We start from the raw sequence: 17,250 nt of genomic DNA on the forward strand, positions 1-17,250 counted from the left end.
CAGTTTCATTTACTTATCTGTCAAGATAACACTTTCTCTGGTATTTTACAATTTTTAAGAATTTCTAATAGCCTCAAATAGTATGAGAGTATCATCAGACCCTCATCTGCACACGCCCTCACTCAAAAACTATTTCTGCCCCTTAAATCTCCAGAACAAAGTTGCTCTATCCTTTTCTTCCTTTGTATTTTTTTATTTCCCCAAGATGTGTCTTACTCCTTTGCAGTTCATCGTAGTCTTCATTCTTGCTTGCCAGACCTGCAAATAAGACCTGCAGAAAAATCCCATTTCTGTTTTCTCTGTTATCCTGTTCTCAGTTCTGTTACTGGAGAAGAAGCAGGAGACTACAACTTCAATTACTTACTTACAAAGTTGTTGGACTTTTATTTTTGTATTTATTGTCTCCATCAAAGGACAGAAATACTACTTTAAAGCCAAGTACTGTCTAGCCTAGTATCAGGTCCCTGAAAATGATCAAATTAACACAATAATACATAAAGCTGACATGTAAGTTCAAAGGGCTTCATCTTAAATAAATCTTCACGGTTCTGATTCTGCAGGACATATATAAACACAAGTAGCCAGGAGCTTAAGAGCAGCAAAAATTACTAACTTAAATTATTTCCTTTAAAAAAAAAAAAAAATTAACTTACTGTTGTAAATACACATTACATTCTCCTTTTTGGTTCTCATGCTGAAACCTCCTTTTTGTGTCAAATGTTTTCTTGTATTTTCTCATTCAATAGATATAATAGCTTTTCATAGATTGGCTGGTATATGTGTGTATATATATATATATATTTAAACACTCCACTCTCTTACATTCATTGCAAAAGTGGCATAGTCCAAAACCCCCTAATGAAACAAGTACGAATAAACTGATACGTTGCATTTTCACAGCCCTGTTCAATTAAAATCTTCAAATCAGTGTATAAACATTAACTGAATTGCTATAGGCTAAAGTTACAGAAAACAGTGGTGATATCCACATTTTAATCTAAGGAATGAGACAAAATTTGTGGATTAAAAAAAATAAATAAAAGCATAAAGACACTTAATTGTTTATAACAGAAGTGCTCTAGATCAGTAAGACCAAAAGCATTCGTGTGGAAGATTTTGCCAACATCACGCTCTACTAATTTCTGTGAACGTATCAGCATGAAGAAGTCGGTTCTTTGTGTGGCCTCCAGTTGAAACAATCCATTTTCAAATAAAGAGACTGAATTTTCATACTGGGAAAATAATGTAAATCCGAGGGGAAATGGTGGACTTAAAACTTTAATGAAAATTCATTTTAAGAATAAATAACATGGTAATTGTGATCAAAATTCCTCATGCTGATTTTTTGTCTAGACTGCTTATTGTTATTTTTCAGAGGCTTACAAGGTGTTTGGGGAAGACTCCTGGACTTGCCAGTTCCCTAAGAATGTAATGTTTAAAGGTTACCTTTCCCCTGAACAAGAAGTAACAATGCAGGATAACAGAGGAAATGCTATATTTAGAAGATTTTCCATATTTAGACTAATTTTCCATACCAACTCTCAGTCTAAAATGTTGACAACAGGAAAAAAAGGGTAGGCTTTTTGAAAATTCCATACTGCATTGGTTAAAATAAGTCCTGTGTTTCAGCTATGTCTCCTTGTTTTTCATTTCTCTTAATTTCTGGGGAATCAGGTTTTCACGTTTTTAAATGTGTGGTAATTTTTCACAGGTTTTATATTCCATATTTTGTTTCTGGAATTGGGCAGCCCTGCCTCATGTCACTAGTAACTAAAGAAAGACCAGTCACATACTTAAATATACTACAGACTCATAAATGAAAGATACCACCAGAATTACTCCTTTGCCATTAAACTATACTTCACATATGTCTCAATGCTTAATTACACAGGCAGACCAAAAGCACACACAGATAAATTAGCCATTTTTAACAGTATCAAACTTTCAGTCACACTGTCAAAAACGTTTATCTTTCTACAGAGCCCCCTATTTGTATAAGTTTTTCAATAGCAACTGCACTGTTCTTCAAATTTTGCCTTAAAACTTGTATATTTTTAATAACCAAGCAGCTAGTAGCCATTATTCATACCTCTATAGCACCTTAAAAGCATCTGTTTGACCTTTTGATTGCTATCATTTATTATGCAAAAAGGGGCCTACAAAAAGTCTGGAGAGGGACTTTTACAAGGGCATTTAGTGACAGGACACGGGGAATGGCTTTTAGATGACAGAGGGGAGATTTAGATGAGACATTAGGAAGAAACTCTTTCCTGTGAGGGTGGCAAGGTGTTGGCACAGGGTGCTCAGAGAGGCTGTGGCTGCCCCATCCCTGGCAGTGGTCAAGGTCAGGTTGGACGGGGTTTGGAGCAACTTGCTCTAGTGGAAGGTGTTCCTGCCCATGGCAGGGGGTTTGAACTGGACAACACAAACCATTCTATGATTCCATAATGATTCTATGTTTTAAATGGCAAGATCCTTCTTTTACATATAAAATGCTTGGGAAAAATCACAGGACATTGACACAGTATCAGATGGAGACACTTGAACCCCCTGATGCTGAGCTGGACAGAGATAAAAAAAAGGAAGCTGTAAGTAACTGAGATTTGGAGTAATCTACCACAAGCTTCCGTACTAGCATTTTTCCTGAGTTTCTGGTGGGACACAAAATTTCCTAATTCCTCCATTACCTTAACACCTGCCACAGGAACATAGTCCTGTCTCTTTCCCAGCCACTACACTGGGAAGCTCCTTTTAAAAGGCACAAACTAACTCACTGACAAAAATACCCACCAGTAACTCTCACCTTCCACCCCAAGGGTTCCCTCAGCGATTGTGAGGCTGGTGAGACACTGGCACAGGGTGCCCAGAGAAGCTGTGGCTGCCCCATACCTGACAGTGCTCAACACCAGGCCGGACGGCGCTCGGAGCAATCTGCTCTAGGAAAAGGTGTCCCTGCCCGTGGCCGGAGGTTAGAACTGGATGAGCTTTAAGATCCCTTCCAACACAAACCATCCTATAACACGCCACCCTGCAGCAATGCTAGCCGCTAGGCTCACACGTACACTCACTCCGTTCCACTGGCGCATGCGCTTTTCCTCCTCCGTTCCTGCCCAGAGCGGGGAAGATGAGGTGGTGCTCGGTCGTACCACGCCTGCGCGGAGGGGACCGGGGGGACGGGGACGGGGGCGGGGTCGGGAGGGAGGATAGGGCCGTGCGCAGCCGTTGCCGTAGTATGGAGCCGCGTATGGAGCCTCCCCCTGGCGCTGCAGGTAGGGGTGGTTGCCGGTTCGCACGTGCAGCTAGGCAGGGGGGCGGCGGCGGCAATCAGCGGCGCGCCCCCTCTTTTTTCCTCCCTCCTTCCCCGCTTTATCCTCAGCCTGGCTTGCTAGGGCTCTCTGTGGGTAATCCCCGTCGCTTTCCCCTGTCCCCTACACGCTAACCAGCGAGGAGAGCCGGCTGGGCTTGCCCCGCCGGGAAAGGGCCACTCCGAGGGGCTCGGCCCGCTCTCCGAGCAGCGCATTCATCTCCGCGGCCTCTCTGCCCCCAGCCGCGGCCGTGACCTCCAGCGGCAACACCCGGGGCGCGGCGCCCGGCCTCGCCTGAGCGCCGGGGCGTTGAGAGGCCCGCGGAGCCCGGCCTGCTGAGGCCTCCTGCGCTGTGTAACAAGTAGAGAGGCAAATTACCAAGGTTATCGTAGAAGCAGAGAATACCGGATTGGAAGGGACCTCAGGGATCTAGGCAAAGCACAACCTAGAGTAGGTGTCCCAGCACTCTGTCCAGCCGAACCATAAAAGCTGGGGAGTCCACCGCTTCCCTGGGGAGATTATTCCAATGGCTGATTGTTGTCGTTGTGAACAGTTTTCCTCTTGTGTCCAACTGGAATCTCCACAGGAGTAATCTGTCTTCTAGGTATAGCCTGACAAGCACAGAGTAGAGTGGAATAATGATTTGTTTATCTCTGGTGGTGATGTTCTTGTCAATGTAGCCCGACACTCCGTTGTCTTGCATTGCAGCAGATGCACAGTCTTCACTCATACTGAGTTTCTTGTTCAGCAGGACCCCCAGGCCCCTTTCCACAGAGCTGCTCCCCAGCCGGGTAGACCCCAGCTTATGCTGCATTCTCGGGTTCTGCTGACCCAAGCAGAACACCTTACACGTGCTCTTGTTGAACTTCATGGAGTTCTTGTTAGCCCACTCTTGCAGCCTACTTGGTGTGCCTGCAGGGTGGCTCTCCCTTCCAAGGTGGCCATTTCTCCACTCCATTCAGTATCATTAGTTTAATACGTTGCAGCTTAATAGGTTATGAGGTCCTCCGAAGTTTGTGCTATCAGGCTCTTGTCCAGAGAGTTACAGCCATGTACCCCTGTAGCGCCTGTGCGCTTACACCCGCGTGATACTCATGTGCCCTGTTCCTGAGGCAGGTGCATTCGGCTAGGTACATTATAGTTCAAAGGCCAGCCCCCTAGCAGAATGAACCCAACAAGGTGCTGGTGTGTTTCAGCTAACACAAGGTGTTAAGACACTTGTAGCTAGGGATGAACTGCCGTGGTCCTGACTGTGCATCTTGGTCCATGTGGACTGTGGCTGCTTCTTCAAAAGCCAAAGAATGCTGGCCAAGGTGGCGCTTTTAATTTGTAATGGTAACCTGTCCTGGATCTGGCTCTGCAGGCCCTGCAAATAAACCATTCATCAAGTAATCAAGTTCTGGTTTTGTTGATTGTATCATCTGAGCATTGATCTGTTTGAATTAAGAAAAATGTCATAAAACTTACCACTGCATTTCAAGTGGTGGTTGTTCATCTGTAGTGTAATTTTGCTTCCCAGTTGTCTTTTGGAAAAAGGTATATTTAAATAGTGTATTATTACACTATTCAAACTATTTAGCGCAAAGAGGGGCTCCAAACACTGAAGTTCATCAGTTAGCTATTTATGTCTATAATGACATTATATGTCTCTCCTAATCCATGTTGTATGATAGCTGTGGTAGAAGTACTACCTGTGTAGTACTGTGGGTTAGGTTAGCTGTGGTTTGGGTACGTGATATGTGACACCAATAGTGAGGTTTATCCACTGAGCAGTGGTATTGCTTACTGGCTCTACCTTTTTATCCAGTATCTTTTGCTTATACCTGCTTTGCTCCCCTTCCCCTCCATCAGTCCCTGACTGTTACAGCTCTGTTAAAAACCTCAGAATGTGACCTAAAAGTGGAGATATCTAAGTGAGGTTGTAGAGAAATTGGAACAATATCTGCAGGACGTGTGAGCTGCCCTAGTCATATCACCAAGGTGTTAACTCGGATACACAGGGTGCGGTAGTTCTTCACATCATAATTGTTAACTGCTTCCTGGTTCACATATGAGAAAAAAGAGGGAGAATCACAGTTTAGTAAATTGATACTGTGATGATGCTTTGGTTTATGGTCACAAAAGACCCAAATATTCTCATGGCTTTGCCAGAGGGTAGGGTGCAAATATCGAGGAGTCCTCTGAAGCTCAGAATTTAGAATCTGTGAATTGTGTCATGATTTCTATGGGAGGAGTTTTTTGACAGCCATAGTTTGAAAGTGAACTGTGGCTGTGTCAGTAGGTGATTGCATCCAGTAAATAAATTGGTAGATAAATCCCTTGACAGAATTTTATATTACGCTGGTTTGTGTTATTCTTCAGAAAGAATGTGCTGCAGCCCAGCACTGAACTTTGTTTTTTGTATGCAACACTTCCAAAACTGTTGTAGGATCCTGTTTTCAGTAGTCGAAGTTATGGGTTACTAGAAAACTCATTTTTATTTTTACTGTGGACTTGGTTATAGGTGTCATTTTCAGATGGTTATATTTGGATTCCTAGTCAAAGATCCACAAATGTGTAAAGAAGTAGGGTAATTGACAGTAGCTTGAATACACAGTACTGGCTTTGGTACACATCCTGGACATTTTTGGGGGTCTTAAAAACAGGGGGGTTGAAGACCGATTTCATAATTTTCCTAAGCTACTTAATATGTCTGTTTCTTAAGTCATGTTGAAACCTAGGCTGTTAGATACAGCAGTATGATATTAGTGGAAGGAGAGAATTGGGCTTGCAGAATGGTTGTGACTTGTGTCGAAGTGATATGGGCAGTAGGACAGAGGTAGAAGAATATACTAAAAGGAATGAAAATAAGGCTTCAAAAGATTGGAGGAAGTAGTGGGAGATAAAGCAATGTTGAATTTATGGGGCAAAAATATATAAGTAAAAGGAAGAACAGTTTAAGCTTTTAGTTAAACTTTTAGGTAATACTTTTTTTTAATTGAAATTTTATTTGTGATTTACATTGTGTTTCTTTATGCCTTATCACACAGTTCTGAAAATCAGTAAAGAGGAGTGTGCAGTTCTGGAGCCACTGATTAGTGTTATTGGGTGTGGTGGGAAGTTGGAGGTGGGTAACATCTCCTCTCATAATTGTTCCGGGTTTTCACTTGTTGTTAGATTTTCCTTCATCCCTTCTTCATCTGGGTATTTTGCTCTTTCCATTCAGATTTTACCTGTTACTCGTCTCTTATTTCTGATCAAATTACTGCACGGTTCTTGAGGTCACTGTAGAACTCTATTTATGTGGTCTCTTTGGTTTATATACTCCAGATAGATTGTGATTTTTGCAAGGCCTTTCTGTTTCTTACTCAGGTAGAAGTAAGAAGTGAATTCTTGGACAACATCCATTGTGAGTTAGAAAGGCACAGGAGAAATAGGGATTGTACATTTGGGACTGATTTGAGACAAGAAGTGCTCAAAAGTTAGGGCTTTGCTTAGAAGTGTGGAACTGTATGTACAGGAATCTGTGCTGTTAATGTATTTTTGCTGTCTGAGAAAAAAACCCAAAATGTCTGGTTGCTGAAATATTGCTGCATGGTGTCTTTGTTTAGTGACAGGATTGTGTTGAGGATTTTACGTCAGTTATCAAGTGAAGCATTCAGAATCTTTAAAATGGCAAAATTAAGGCTGGCTGTGCTATTTTAGTGCTTGGCCAGTCCACGGCGCTATTTGTTACTGACTTTGTGTTCCTTGCATTTTGTTGGAATCCTCATCTATAGCTGTAAGAAGGGATTTAAGGTGGGTTGGGGTGTTCCCTTAGAGGTAGCACCTGACTTTTCGTAACTTGCAGGTGTGTCATACTTGAACAACAGTTCAGGCTAGTTGTTAATGAACATGCATTATTATCAGTAGTAAATATTAAGCCCCAATCTGTAATTAATTTTCAGGCCCTGTAACTGGCTTTGCTGTGTGATCAAGAGTGTAAAAAAGTCTCCTTGTGTCAAAAATCTTCACAAGCAACTTCAGGCTTGGGCTTACTTATGACTCACTAGTTGTATGAGGATTTGCAATCCTCATGTAATTACAAAGAAGCGTACTGCTTTTGGTGTGCTTTTCCTTTTCTTTCTAGATATTACAGACTTGCTGTAGCATAGCCATTGTTCATTTTTGGCAAACAGGCTTGTCAGTATTCTTGTAATCCAGTACTGCCATACTGCAAGAACATGAGCCCCAAAGCAAAATGTAAGATAACAAATTCAGCCAGTGAAAAAGGTGAAAATTGACTTTGAGGTGATGATAGAATGGTGAGAAGTTAAAGCTTTGGAAATTTTCCCTGGTGTTGTCATCCCTGTACTTCATCTTATTTTAAAATTATGTCAGTATTAGATAGAAAGATCTCAAAATCTGTAACTCTTTAAATCGAAATCTATTCATATGCATTTAAAGAAGAAAAAATGGTTGTTGTGTAGAGAAGCTGCACTGATCAGCTTCTTTTGCTTTTAAATCAGGGTTCAGGATAGCATGAATGTTGTTTCACTTGAATTATAACACTTCTGTCACTTTATGGTGACCTTCAGTACCTTAAAACCTTAGACTATAGTACATATATATATAGTACATATAGTACATACGAAACTCCTTAGCATTTCACATATACGTAAAGGTCTTGATCCATCAGGCCAGTTCACATTGGGTGTTTCTGACTGGTGAAGTCGTTTAGCAGGATGCTGTATGTTTTTTGTAGGACCGAGGTTACAAAGCAGTATGCTGAAACTATTTGTTACTTTGGCCCCATGAATCTCTTGGCAATAAGGGCACAGGAGCCCCCTTGCAGGGGGCAGTTTTGTAGCAGGTTTGGCTACTAAAATTATTTATTACAATACATAAAATTAATGTTGTAGGAAAACCCCCCCAGATTTTAGAAACAAGTGTTTTTTTCCTCCCAAGATTTTAATGGGTCTGTCACTAAATTATTTTGTTCCAATGTGTGACTTAGTGTACTCAAGTAGAAGTTTTAAGTAATTGCTAATGTATTCAGTTATACACTTTTTTGATAACTGTTTTTATACTACACATACATGCAGATGATTTCACATGACTTAGCATAAGATTGGTAACTTTTATTTAATATAAAGTGGCTAAACTGGGCAGAATAAAGAAGATGAAAATTTTGATTTGAATGCATTATCTTCCTGGAGGAATAGTAAGTTATAATTATCTTTGCCTATCCAAAACACTATTCCAGGTATGCTAAAATAAATCTGAAATGGGTTTTGAAAAACTTTAGCTTCTAGAGCCAATAGTGTGATTGACGAAAGAAATGTTTGCCAATAAGCATGAAATTAACACTGTGCTGCTGCTTCTGTTACTAATGAAAGTGTACTTTTTCAGCATAGTTTTACAATTAGCTCACAGGCAAGTGTTCTAAACAAAAACTTTGGGATGAAACAAGAGTATTTACAGCATAGAAATATTTTTTTATCAAGTGATATGAGAAATACCGGAATCCCTCAAATTAACGTACTTACTTAGCTTACCTATAAACTTGTTATTCATTCTCCAGCCCAACTTAACTTCAAGTGTTGTTTGTACCAGAGGTCAGCATGAGAGAATGGCTGGTGAACTCAAGTTTAGTCGGCTCATCACAGATGAAGGCAAGACCTTCCCTCTCTTCCAGGGAAACAGCTGTCTTACACTTCATTAGGGTGGGGATTTAATTTAAATATGGTATGAGTTAAAGAACGGGAATTCTGGATGTATCTTCTTGTTTCTCTTCCCTTTCACTGTGATAACTCTTACTATTTCTGCTGCTGAAGTTTTCACTAATACTTTACCAAGCTCTATTTCTTAGCTTAAAAAGCCAAAGCATCTTAGAAATCTGGCCACTGACGGTTGTTTACCTTTGACCTGGGGTGACGGTTGGACTTGCTGATCTCTTCCAGCCTAGCTGATTCTATGATGGCAGTTGACGAAAACATGCAGGAAAAAAAATAGCAAGGTGCACTAAAAAAAAAAAAAAGTTCCAAAATAATGAAAGTTATTATAAAAAAGCTTACATTTTGAAGAGTATTAATTTTTTAAATTTGTATTCTTCAAACTTGGGTGAACTTTCTACAGCATTTTTGCTAGTAAGTTAAGTGATGTCTAGAAGTTTATATAACTGGGACTTCAAGAGAAACATAGTTGCTAGTGAAAATGTTAAAACTTGCTGAAACTTTCTCTGTTCTTCATCTGTGCTGTGATTCGTACTGAAATAACTATAGTATTTAAAGTACACATTAGAGTTTTAAATGTGCATAATAAACTGAACCAAGAAAATCCAAATTACAGGTTGGATAACAAGAAATGCATGTTTCAAAAACTGTTGCTAGGCTCAACTTGCTTCTTTGATGCAGAAGGTTTGAGGCTTCTGTAAATTTCTGGGTAGACAAGTTTTCAACTTTTTCCCAACTTTTCTCTGTAATCTGTGTCCCTGCTACCTGAAGTCACTAGAGAGATGGAAGCGATAAACTGCTTATGTCCTGCTGTAAACTTCCAGCAGAAGTGACAAAAGGGTAAGTCAGTTACCAACTGTGTTGAATGGAGAGGAGAGGTGGTAAGACCTCTAGGACACTCTCCTAGGAAAGCTTTTGTCTTAGTAAGCCCTTTTTGTAGTAGTCTTGTAATTAATATGACAAGCCACTACAGTCCCTTTCCTTATTAGAACTGTAAAGGAGCTTTGTGTTACGTTCTCCTCTTGTCTTCTTAAAGGTCTGCTGCCTACAGCACAGGTAGCGCTTTGGTCTCAAGGCCTTCCTCAATCCTGCAGTCAGAGTCTAGGAAGCCAGAATGCTTTCCTAGCTTCCATATGGACTGAAATTGATGTATATTCTGGGCTATTCTGGCTGCGTTCTGCTGTAGTTGCTGTGACACTCTCGTTCCTATTGGTATATTTATTTTATTTATTTCCTGATTTTTTTTTTTTTTTTTTTGTAATTTTTACAAAAGTCATGAAAACCATTAAACCAGATTGCTCTGGTCCTTGGCCTTCCATGGCAATAAACAGCTTTTGCAGCTCAGGGTTTTGATCAATCTCAAAAAACTATTACTATTGTAGTCTTGTGCCCTACGTGTTGTATGCAACCAGAGAACTGTTGCAAGCATTGAGATTTGCCAAACCCCATAGGTTTTATTTGTAGGTAAAAACCCAAAAGGAGCAGGTCTTAAATGTGTTCTTAGTGTTTTGCTGAATAGGGATATCTCCCAGTTTTGTAATCTCTCTCTCCTTCCTTGAATTCTTAACGCTGGGCTGAAGATGTATGGAAAACAATTTCTGTTTCACAGAGGTATTCTCTTTTCTGTAGTTTTCTCCCCTTCTGTCTTTTTTTTCTAGCAACTGCAAGCTTATAAGCTGGATACCCATTCTTTATCCTCTCCTCTGCTCCTTGTCCCCACAAGGAGCAGCAGCAGCATTCTGTAGTGTGCTGATCTCTAAGGAAATAGTAGTTTCACCACACAGATTCCTTGGCTGTGGCCTCATTTACATTTTCAAGGAGCTACTGACTTAGATGCTGTAACACCTGCAAGCTTGCATTTGGTTTTAATTCTGGCTTAACTTCTGAATGTATTTTTACAAAATACTTAGTTTTTACTGTTAATTGTATTTAGTCTGCTTTTTGTAACCTTTACTCAATTAGCTTGTGTTCATCCATCTGTCCCTTGTAACGTTGGTGGTATTAGGAAATTTCAGTAGAACGTAAGGTAAAGGTAGTATCTCAGAGTATTAAGTTAGTCTAACAAACATGCCAGAGTTTTGACTGGCAGGGTGGGAAGGAAAAGCTGCCGTTGACATTTGTCTGGCTCTCTGGAAGCTGAGAGGTAGTGTGTTCTTGTTGGTTCACTTTGCGGTCAGGGGCTGTGATCATCTAAAACAGCCTACCCAGAAGACCAGGCAAAGTGCATGGAGGATGTCAGTGGCAAGGCAAACTGTGGGAAAACATTGTTTCTTGCATGTTGGGGGATAATTTTATTGATTATTTGAAGATAACAATAGTAGTAGGTCTATTGTAATGCAAATGCTTCTGTAGGGGCTAGTCTGCAGCAAATCTGGTATTCGAATAAGAATTATCTTAGTGCAGAATAGTGAACTTTCAAAGGAAGAAAAGAAGTATTCTGGAAACTGTAATATAGTTGAAAAAAGGCAAAAGGAATTGGTGGTTTCACATCATGGCTGTCTCATGTTTTTGATGAAGTCTTGCTTCTGAGGTGTTGTTTCTTTGAAAGTTCTTACCATATATGTTACTGCAGAGCTGATTAGGTTGGACTGATGATGATGTTGCAAGTGCTTATACATGGATATCAAAAATGCAGCTAGTCTGCACATAAACTAGGTGGCATCTGGTATTGTTTATATTTGTACCTTATTTTTCTTTAATCTGTAAAAATGCTAGGGATACCACCTTCAGTCAAGTGGTTTACTATCCTTGAAGGAAAATCACTGTAATTGTAATGTCATATATATTTTGGAATAAAGGAAGAATATTAAAATACTCAAGATGTTAGAATTGAAACTCATAAATAGATACAGCACTGCCCAAGCTGAACATCTGTATTTGAGCTATTTGGAGAGACTGTTGCACCCAGACACCTAAAACTATGTCCTAGACACTAAAAGATTTGAATTGCTAGTGCTTCTCATGGCTTAAAACCTGATACTAACAAACATTCTTTTAAAAACTGTAGTGATCTTTATTCCTGTTTCCTTTATATAATTGAATAATGACCTTTGGATTACTGTTGTAGCTCTCTTCTTCTTCATACTGGACACTGCTCGTGGTTCGGGTGTGCCCTCTTCTTCCTGCAGTCTGAGCCTGTGTAGGTTTGACAACTTGGGACTAAAAAGAGGAAGTTTGCCTGGAGCACCCCTCTGGTTCTGGTTGAGCTGGTGTTAACACCAGTACAGCTACTTCTTGCTGTCAGTCTAACGCCCCTTTCCTTTTGAATTATCAAACAGAAAATTGGTTACTTAAGCTAAGATAAAACATGAAAATCCTTTTTTGACTGTTCTGAGCTAACAGAGTGAGGCCTTCTCTCTTTCTTTTTTTTTAATTTCTGAGAATGCTCTTGTCCTGTTTCCTTGCTAGCCTTCAGTTGCATTGCTGTCTGCTTCTCCTCTTTGCCAGTAGTGGCTGGCTGATCTATGCCTTGGATCCCTGTGCTTTGTTGTGGGATACAGCATGGATAGTGGGATTCACCACCTCTGCCGGTGGGGGAAGCCCACCTGCCTTTCCAAGGACCTAGAGACTTCTGTGCTATCTGCTACATTTCCATGTATGCTGGGGTATAAAAGTTAAATGAAGTAACTATTAGAACCCTGATAAATAGATCTAGTTACTCCAAAGTGTAAGCTAGCTGAGAAGGACTTTTTTTGCATGTATTTGAGTTAGTTTTCTGTCTTGAACTGGTCACTCACTCTGTGGTTAAGTGTGTAGTAGTGACGATACGATGACGGTGAATGGGAGACTGTTAAAACTTCCCTTTTGGTGACAGCTAGCAGGCCACTTGCTTGTCTGTATCCACTTTCATAGATCAGCTTAGTTTCTGCCTACTCTGAGCACCAGTATAACCAATTCAAATTAAAATCAAAAATAAAAGGGAGGGGGACGCTTAGCCTATAATTTATCCATTTGTGCTCATGACAATTCAGTCTCCTTTCTTGTCCTAGCCTCATGCGGTTCCTTCTCATGGGCAATTTACGCAGTTGTATAGTGAAACGGATCATTTATCTACCTTAAAAATTGCCTGACAATAAATGTATTTCCCTCTAAACCAAATTAACTTCCCTTTTCAGTTTACCACAGGGCTGCAGAGCACATCTGAGTGGGCAGAGGGGAAAGAGCATCATAGGGATTGGGAGAGGGCAGGATTGTTGCAGTACCAGCTTGCTGTGACTGGAGTTAGTAGAGCTGGGGCATGTACATGGCTTGGTGGTGCTGTTCCCTGCCATGCCATTCAGCTGAACTGGTTTGTCCTTTTTAAAAAACATGGTTAAAAGTTCTATGACAGCTTTGTGTTGTCTGTAACATAATAAACACTCAGCACAGTAATCGCACTGATATTCTGCAGCAGGTTAAAATGAAGGATATTTAATTCTAATTATCTCAGTCATGAAAATCTGAGCATAAAACCAAATCTAAGTCATAAACTATTTACATTTGGTATTTTTGTTGTATTTACAGAAGACACTTTATTTTCTTTCCTTTGCTGTAGAAATTCCAAGTAAGAAATTTTTGAGGATAAATGTTTTTAGTTCAGACTGTGTATATTACTCATTGTAATCCTCTGTTTTGTTGCCAGATTCCCCTAATAATAGCACATACTCAATACTGTGTAACCTCATAACATAACTTCATAGCATTAGTAAACTTTAAATGATGATGACTTAAAAAAGACTAGAGAAATGTCTGTCTCTGCTTTTTGATCTAGAAGTAACTTTTTGATCTAGAAGTAACTGAAGATGCTCCAAAAGATAGTATTTGAAATCTGTAGGTAACTAAAATTTTACTTATTTCCTAAATTTCAGTGCATTGCACTTCTAATTTCTTAAATAAGCAATTTTAAAATTAAATGATTGTCACTCAAAATAATAGTGTATCTGACACTAAAGTTCCCATAATGTGAGCATCACAGTTGATGCTATTCTGAAGCATAATATCAACATCAAAGGATGAATAAGTCGTGTTTAAGGAGGAAAAACACGTATTTGGTTATAACTGTGTTGGACTATACAAACTTCTGAACAAATATCCTTCAATGGTTTTTAACTCAGAAGCTAGGAAGTAAAAAGCCTTGCTTGATAAATTATCATTGTTTTGAAGACGGTGGATTTGGACATGCAGTATTTTTTGTGTGTGTATAATTTAGCTATTCAAAATCACCAGCTGTACCCAGAGTACCGAATTCTGTTTTGAGGCAACTGAACATAAACTGCATCTATGCTTTTAAGAGCAGAATACAGGCAGCAGCATATATTCTTTTAAAGTTGAATTTCTTAATGAGCAAACTCCTAGATCCTTCATTGAAGGGGCTTCTTAGGGGTTTTTTTACGAGCTGAAGTCTTCCATATAGCAATACGGGTTTCAGGCTGTGCTCCAATATTCTCAGGTTTGTGACATTGAGTAAAAAACCAGTTTGTACAGATAACATACATAGAAAAATACTAGTAGCAGGAAATAAAAGTAATTCTCAATGTTTGTGCAGTCTGTATGCAGATCCTGTGTTTAGTAAGGCAGAAATTAGAATGTGTTGCCAGAATGCTTTCCTTTATTTTTGGTTCATTGTGCATGTGAAGCAGAAGTATTCAGAATAATGCTCATATTTGTATCTGAGCAATTTTAAATCTTGGACTTTCCAGCCTTTTGATCTGTGTCATCTTTCCATGGTATTTTCTGCTGCCTGTTTTAGTATACTAGTGTATGTTATGTAAATAATGCTGTGCTGTTGCTGTAGATTGACTTTCTCTGATGTGTAGATAAGAAAAAAAAAACTTCTCTTTTTTTTTTCCCCACACAAGCAGAAAATTCTAAGCTGAGACATGTAGAAAAAGATGTTTTGATTCCACAAATAATGAGGGACCGAGCCAAGGAGCGGTGTTCAGATCAAGTGCAAGGTAAGAGTCAAATATTCATTGGGAAATCACATGTATTCACTTTTGTGCCCTGAATATAATCCTTGCCTTTGAAGTCAGGTAGTCAGAGAATTAATGTGTATGATCTGTATCTTACCTGTTCGCTGTGAAACCAGTAGTAAAACATATAAATCTGTCATGTTGGCTTTGGCTGCTTATTTTTCACAATGACTTGTTCATGAGAGCTGTGGAATTTAGTATGATTAATATAAAACTTTCCACATCTTGGTCCAGACTATGTGATGACAGAGCAATAGAAGAACTACTGTATTTCTGTGTGTAATACTTGATACTTACTTAAATGGAATTGCCATGTGAGCCTTCATTTAGGGGATATTCCCAACTAACTGCATCCATTCCCTGCCCAAATATTTTAATTATACATGCGCATAAACAACATACTTATTACATAAATGTTGAAATAGGATGATGCAGTCTGCTTTTCTATGTTGTCACCTTCTTTTGAAGAGTACTGGACAATAACTGTTTAAAGTTGGGTATCATCACTTTTGACACCCAAATGTTCATATATTCCTGGAAGAAAACTTTTTGAAGTCCCAGAAAGATAGAGCTACTTACACACATGTTAGCTGAGAAAGTTGGTGTAAGAGGAATGTAAGAATGGGGAGGAAGGAGAGAAATCAGGCCACAGAATTATTCTATACAAGTGTCAAGCTTTCAGTCAAGGGCACTTGACTCTTGTCATCTGGATCTGTGCTCTAAACTTTTTTAATTGCATACCCCTTCAGTAAAAAATACCTGAGCATGCAATTCTAATATATGTATATTTATTTATAAATTATATGCACATACTAGTATGGTATGTACACTATAAGAGAAAAATAGAAATTAAGATGAGAATAAAGGTGAAATAAAGAGTACTTATAATAATTTTTGTTCTTTATCAATGGCACAAAAACCTTTTTTGCTCTGAAAGTATTAGTAACACTCTTTTTATTTAGTGCTATATTATTGAACATACTTCATTGTTTAACATGTAATGGTACAGCAATTCAAAGCCCTGGTTCTAAGTTCAGTTTATTTCAGTACTTGGTTTTAATGGCTGTCAGAGCTAAAAAAGATACGTTACAAAGATGTGTGTATCCCAGTGGAAGCAGTGCATCATTCCCTGCACTTACTAAATGATGATATTAATTTTGCAATCCCATCCACAAATTTTGCAAAGTTTTTACTTGAAACTGAGCTGGTAAATGTCCATCTTCCCTGGTGTCAGTCACTTGTTCTTCCAAACTAATTGGAAGGTGTTGCATTTGTATGTTTTCTACAAATAGGTTGAAAGCCTACTGGAGTTCTCGTTTGGAAAATTTTTAAATAGGATAGAAAACTCTGCTACTATCCTTTGAAAATGTACAGATATGAGAGGTATTTGTAGATGACATGCTCACATTGTGCTCAGCAACAAAAGAATACAAACCCACATCATCAGAGGAACAATTCCAAACATCTATTTCCAATGTGCTCTCTCCATACCTGCCTTTTTTTGCAAAGCACTTACTTTCTCACTCATTCTTAAAATGTCACCTTCACCTTGAGGGACACATTAAGTGTGTTTAATTTTTGGAAATACCTGCTAGGTATCAAACTGCTCCCAGCCACCTGTCATCATGTAAAGGTCAGCACGTTTGGTACACTTGTCTCTTTGCAAAAGAGAAATGTGTAAAGTTTGACAACTCTTTTAAACACTTTGCCACAAGATAACCCGGGAAGTGCTGTGTGATGCAAGAGATTTTCATGCTCCCTCCCCATCTATTTCGAAGTCTTCAAAGGGTTTGTTCTTATAAAGTTAACTGCATTTATGTCATTCCGTAGGACTTCGTGCACTCTTGGCTCTGACTACTCTGCTGCTATAGCTCACCTACAAGTGATAGAGTGAAGGAATTTCATGTGCAGGGCTGTTTGGAACCTTAGCCTAGATTCCCTTTCTTATTCTAGTCAGAGAGCTGCTCCATCAGTGGCTACACTTGCACAGTTTTTCCATAAAACATTGCTTTTTATTAAAGAAGCCATTTCCTGTGGAAAATATATCTTCTCTGGTACAGCTCTCTGTTGGTGGCTCACAAAAAGATAAGTTCATCATGCATTTCATTACTGAAATGCAGATACTGTAAGCAGAGAGAAGTTAGAAACTTTACTTTCATACAGCTATGTAGCAAACCTCCCATATTGTGTAACTTGTTCTAATATTTGTATCTTCAAATCTTCGTCAGTGTCTTCTATGCATCTTCCAACAGTATTTACTGACAAAGGTGTGCATTTTAGTTTGTTGATATACTGTTTTGC

The 17,250-nt window shown here is 39.2% G+C and overlaps 1 protein-coding gene across 2 annotated transcripts in view; it reads left to right on the plus strand.

The window, feature by feature from the left end:
- The first annotated feature begins 3,203 nt into the window (after positions 1–3,203).
- The window catches only part of CMC1 (C-X9-C motif containing 1), a 43,461-nt gene continuing 29,414 nt past the window's right edge, over positions 3,204–17,250 (plus strand). Inside the window, exons 1-2 of one of the 2 annotated variants that reach the window (XM_080611454.1) lie at positions 3,204–3,269; positions 14,836–14,931. In XM_080611454.1, coding sequence (XP_080467580.1) covers positions 3,233–3,269; positions 14,836–14,931 — 133 coding nt within the window. In that variant the 5' untranslated portion in view covers positions 3,204–3,232. The remainder of the gene's footprint in view (positions 3,270–14,835; positions 14,932–17,250) is intronic. The other variant, XM_080611455.1, reaches the window with a different exon arrangement.

This window comes from Psittacula echo (genome assembly GCF_963264785.1).
Source record: "Psittacula echo genome assembly, chromosome: 2".
Lineage (NCBI taxonomy): Eukaryota > Metazoa > Chordata > Aves > Psittaciformes > Psittacidae > Psittacula > Psittacula echo.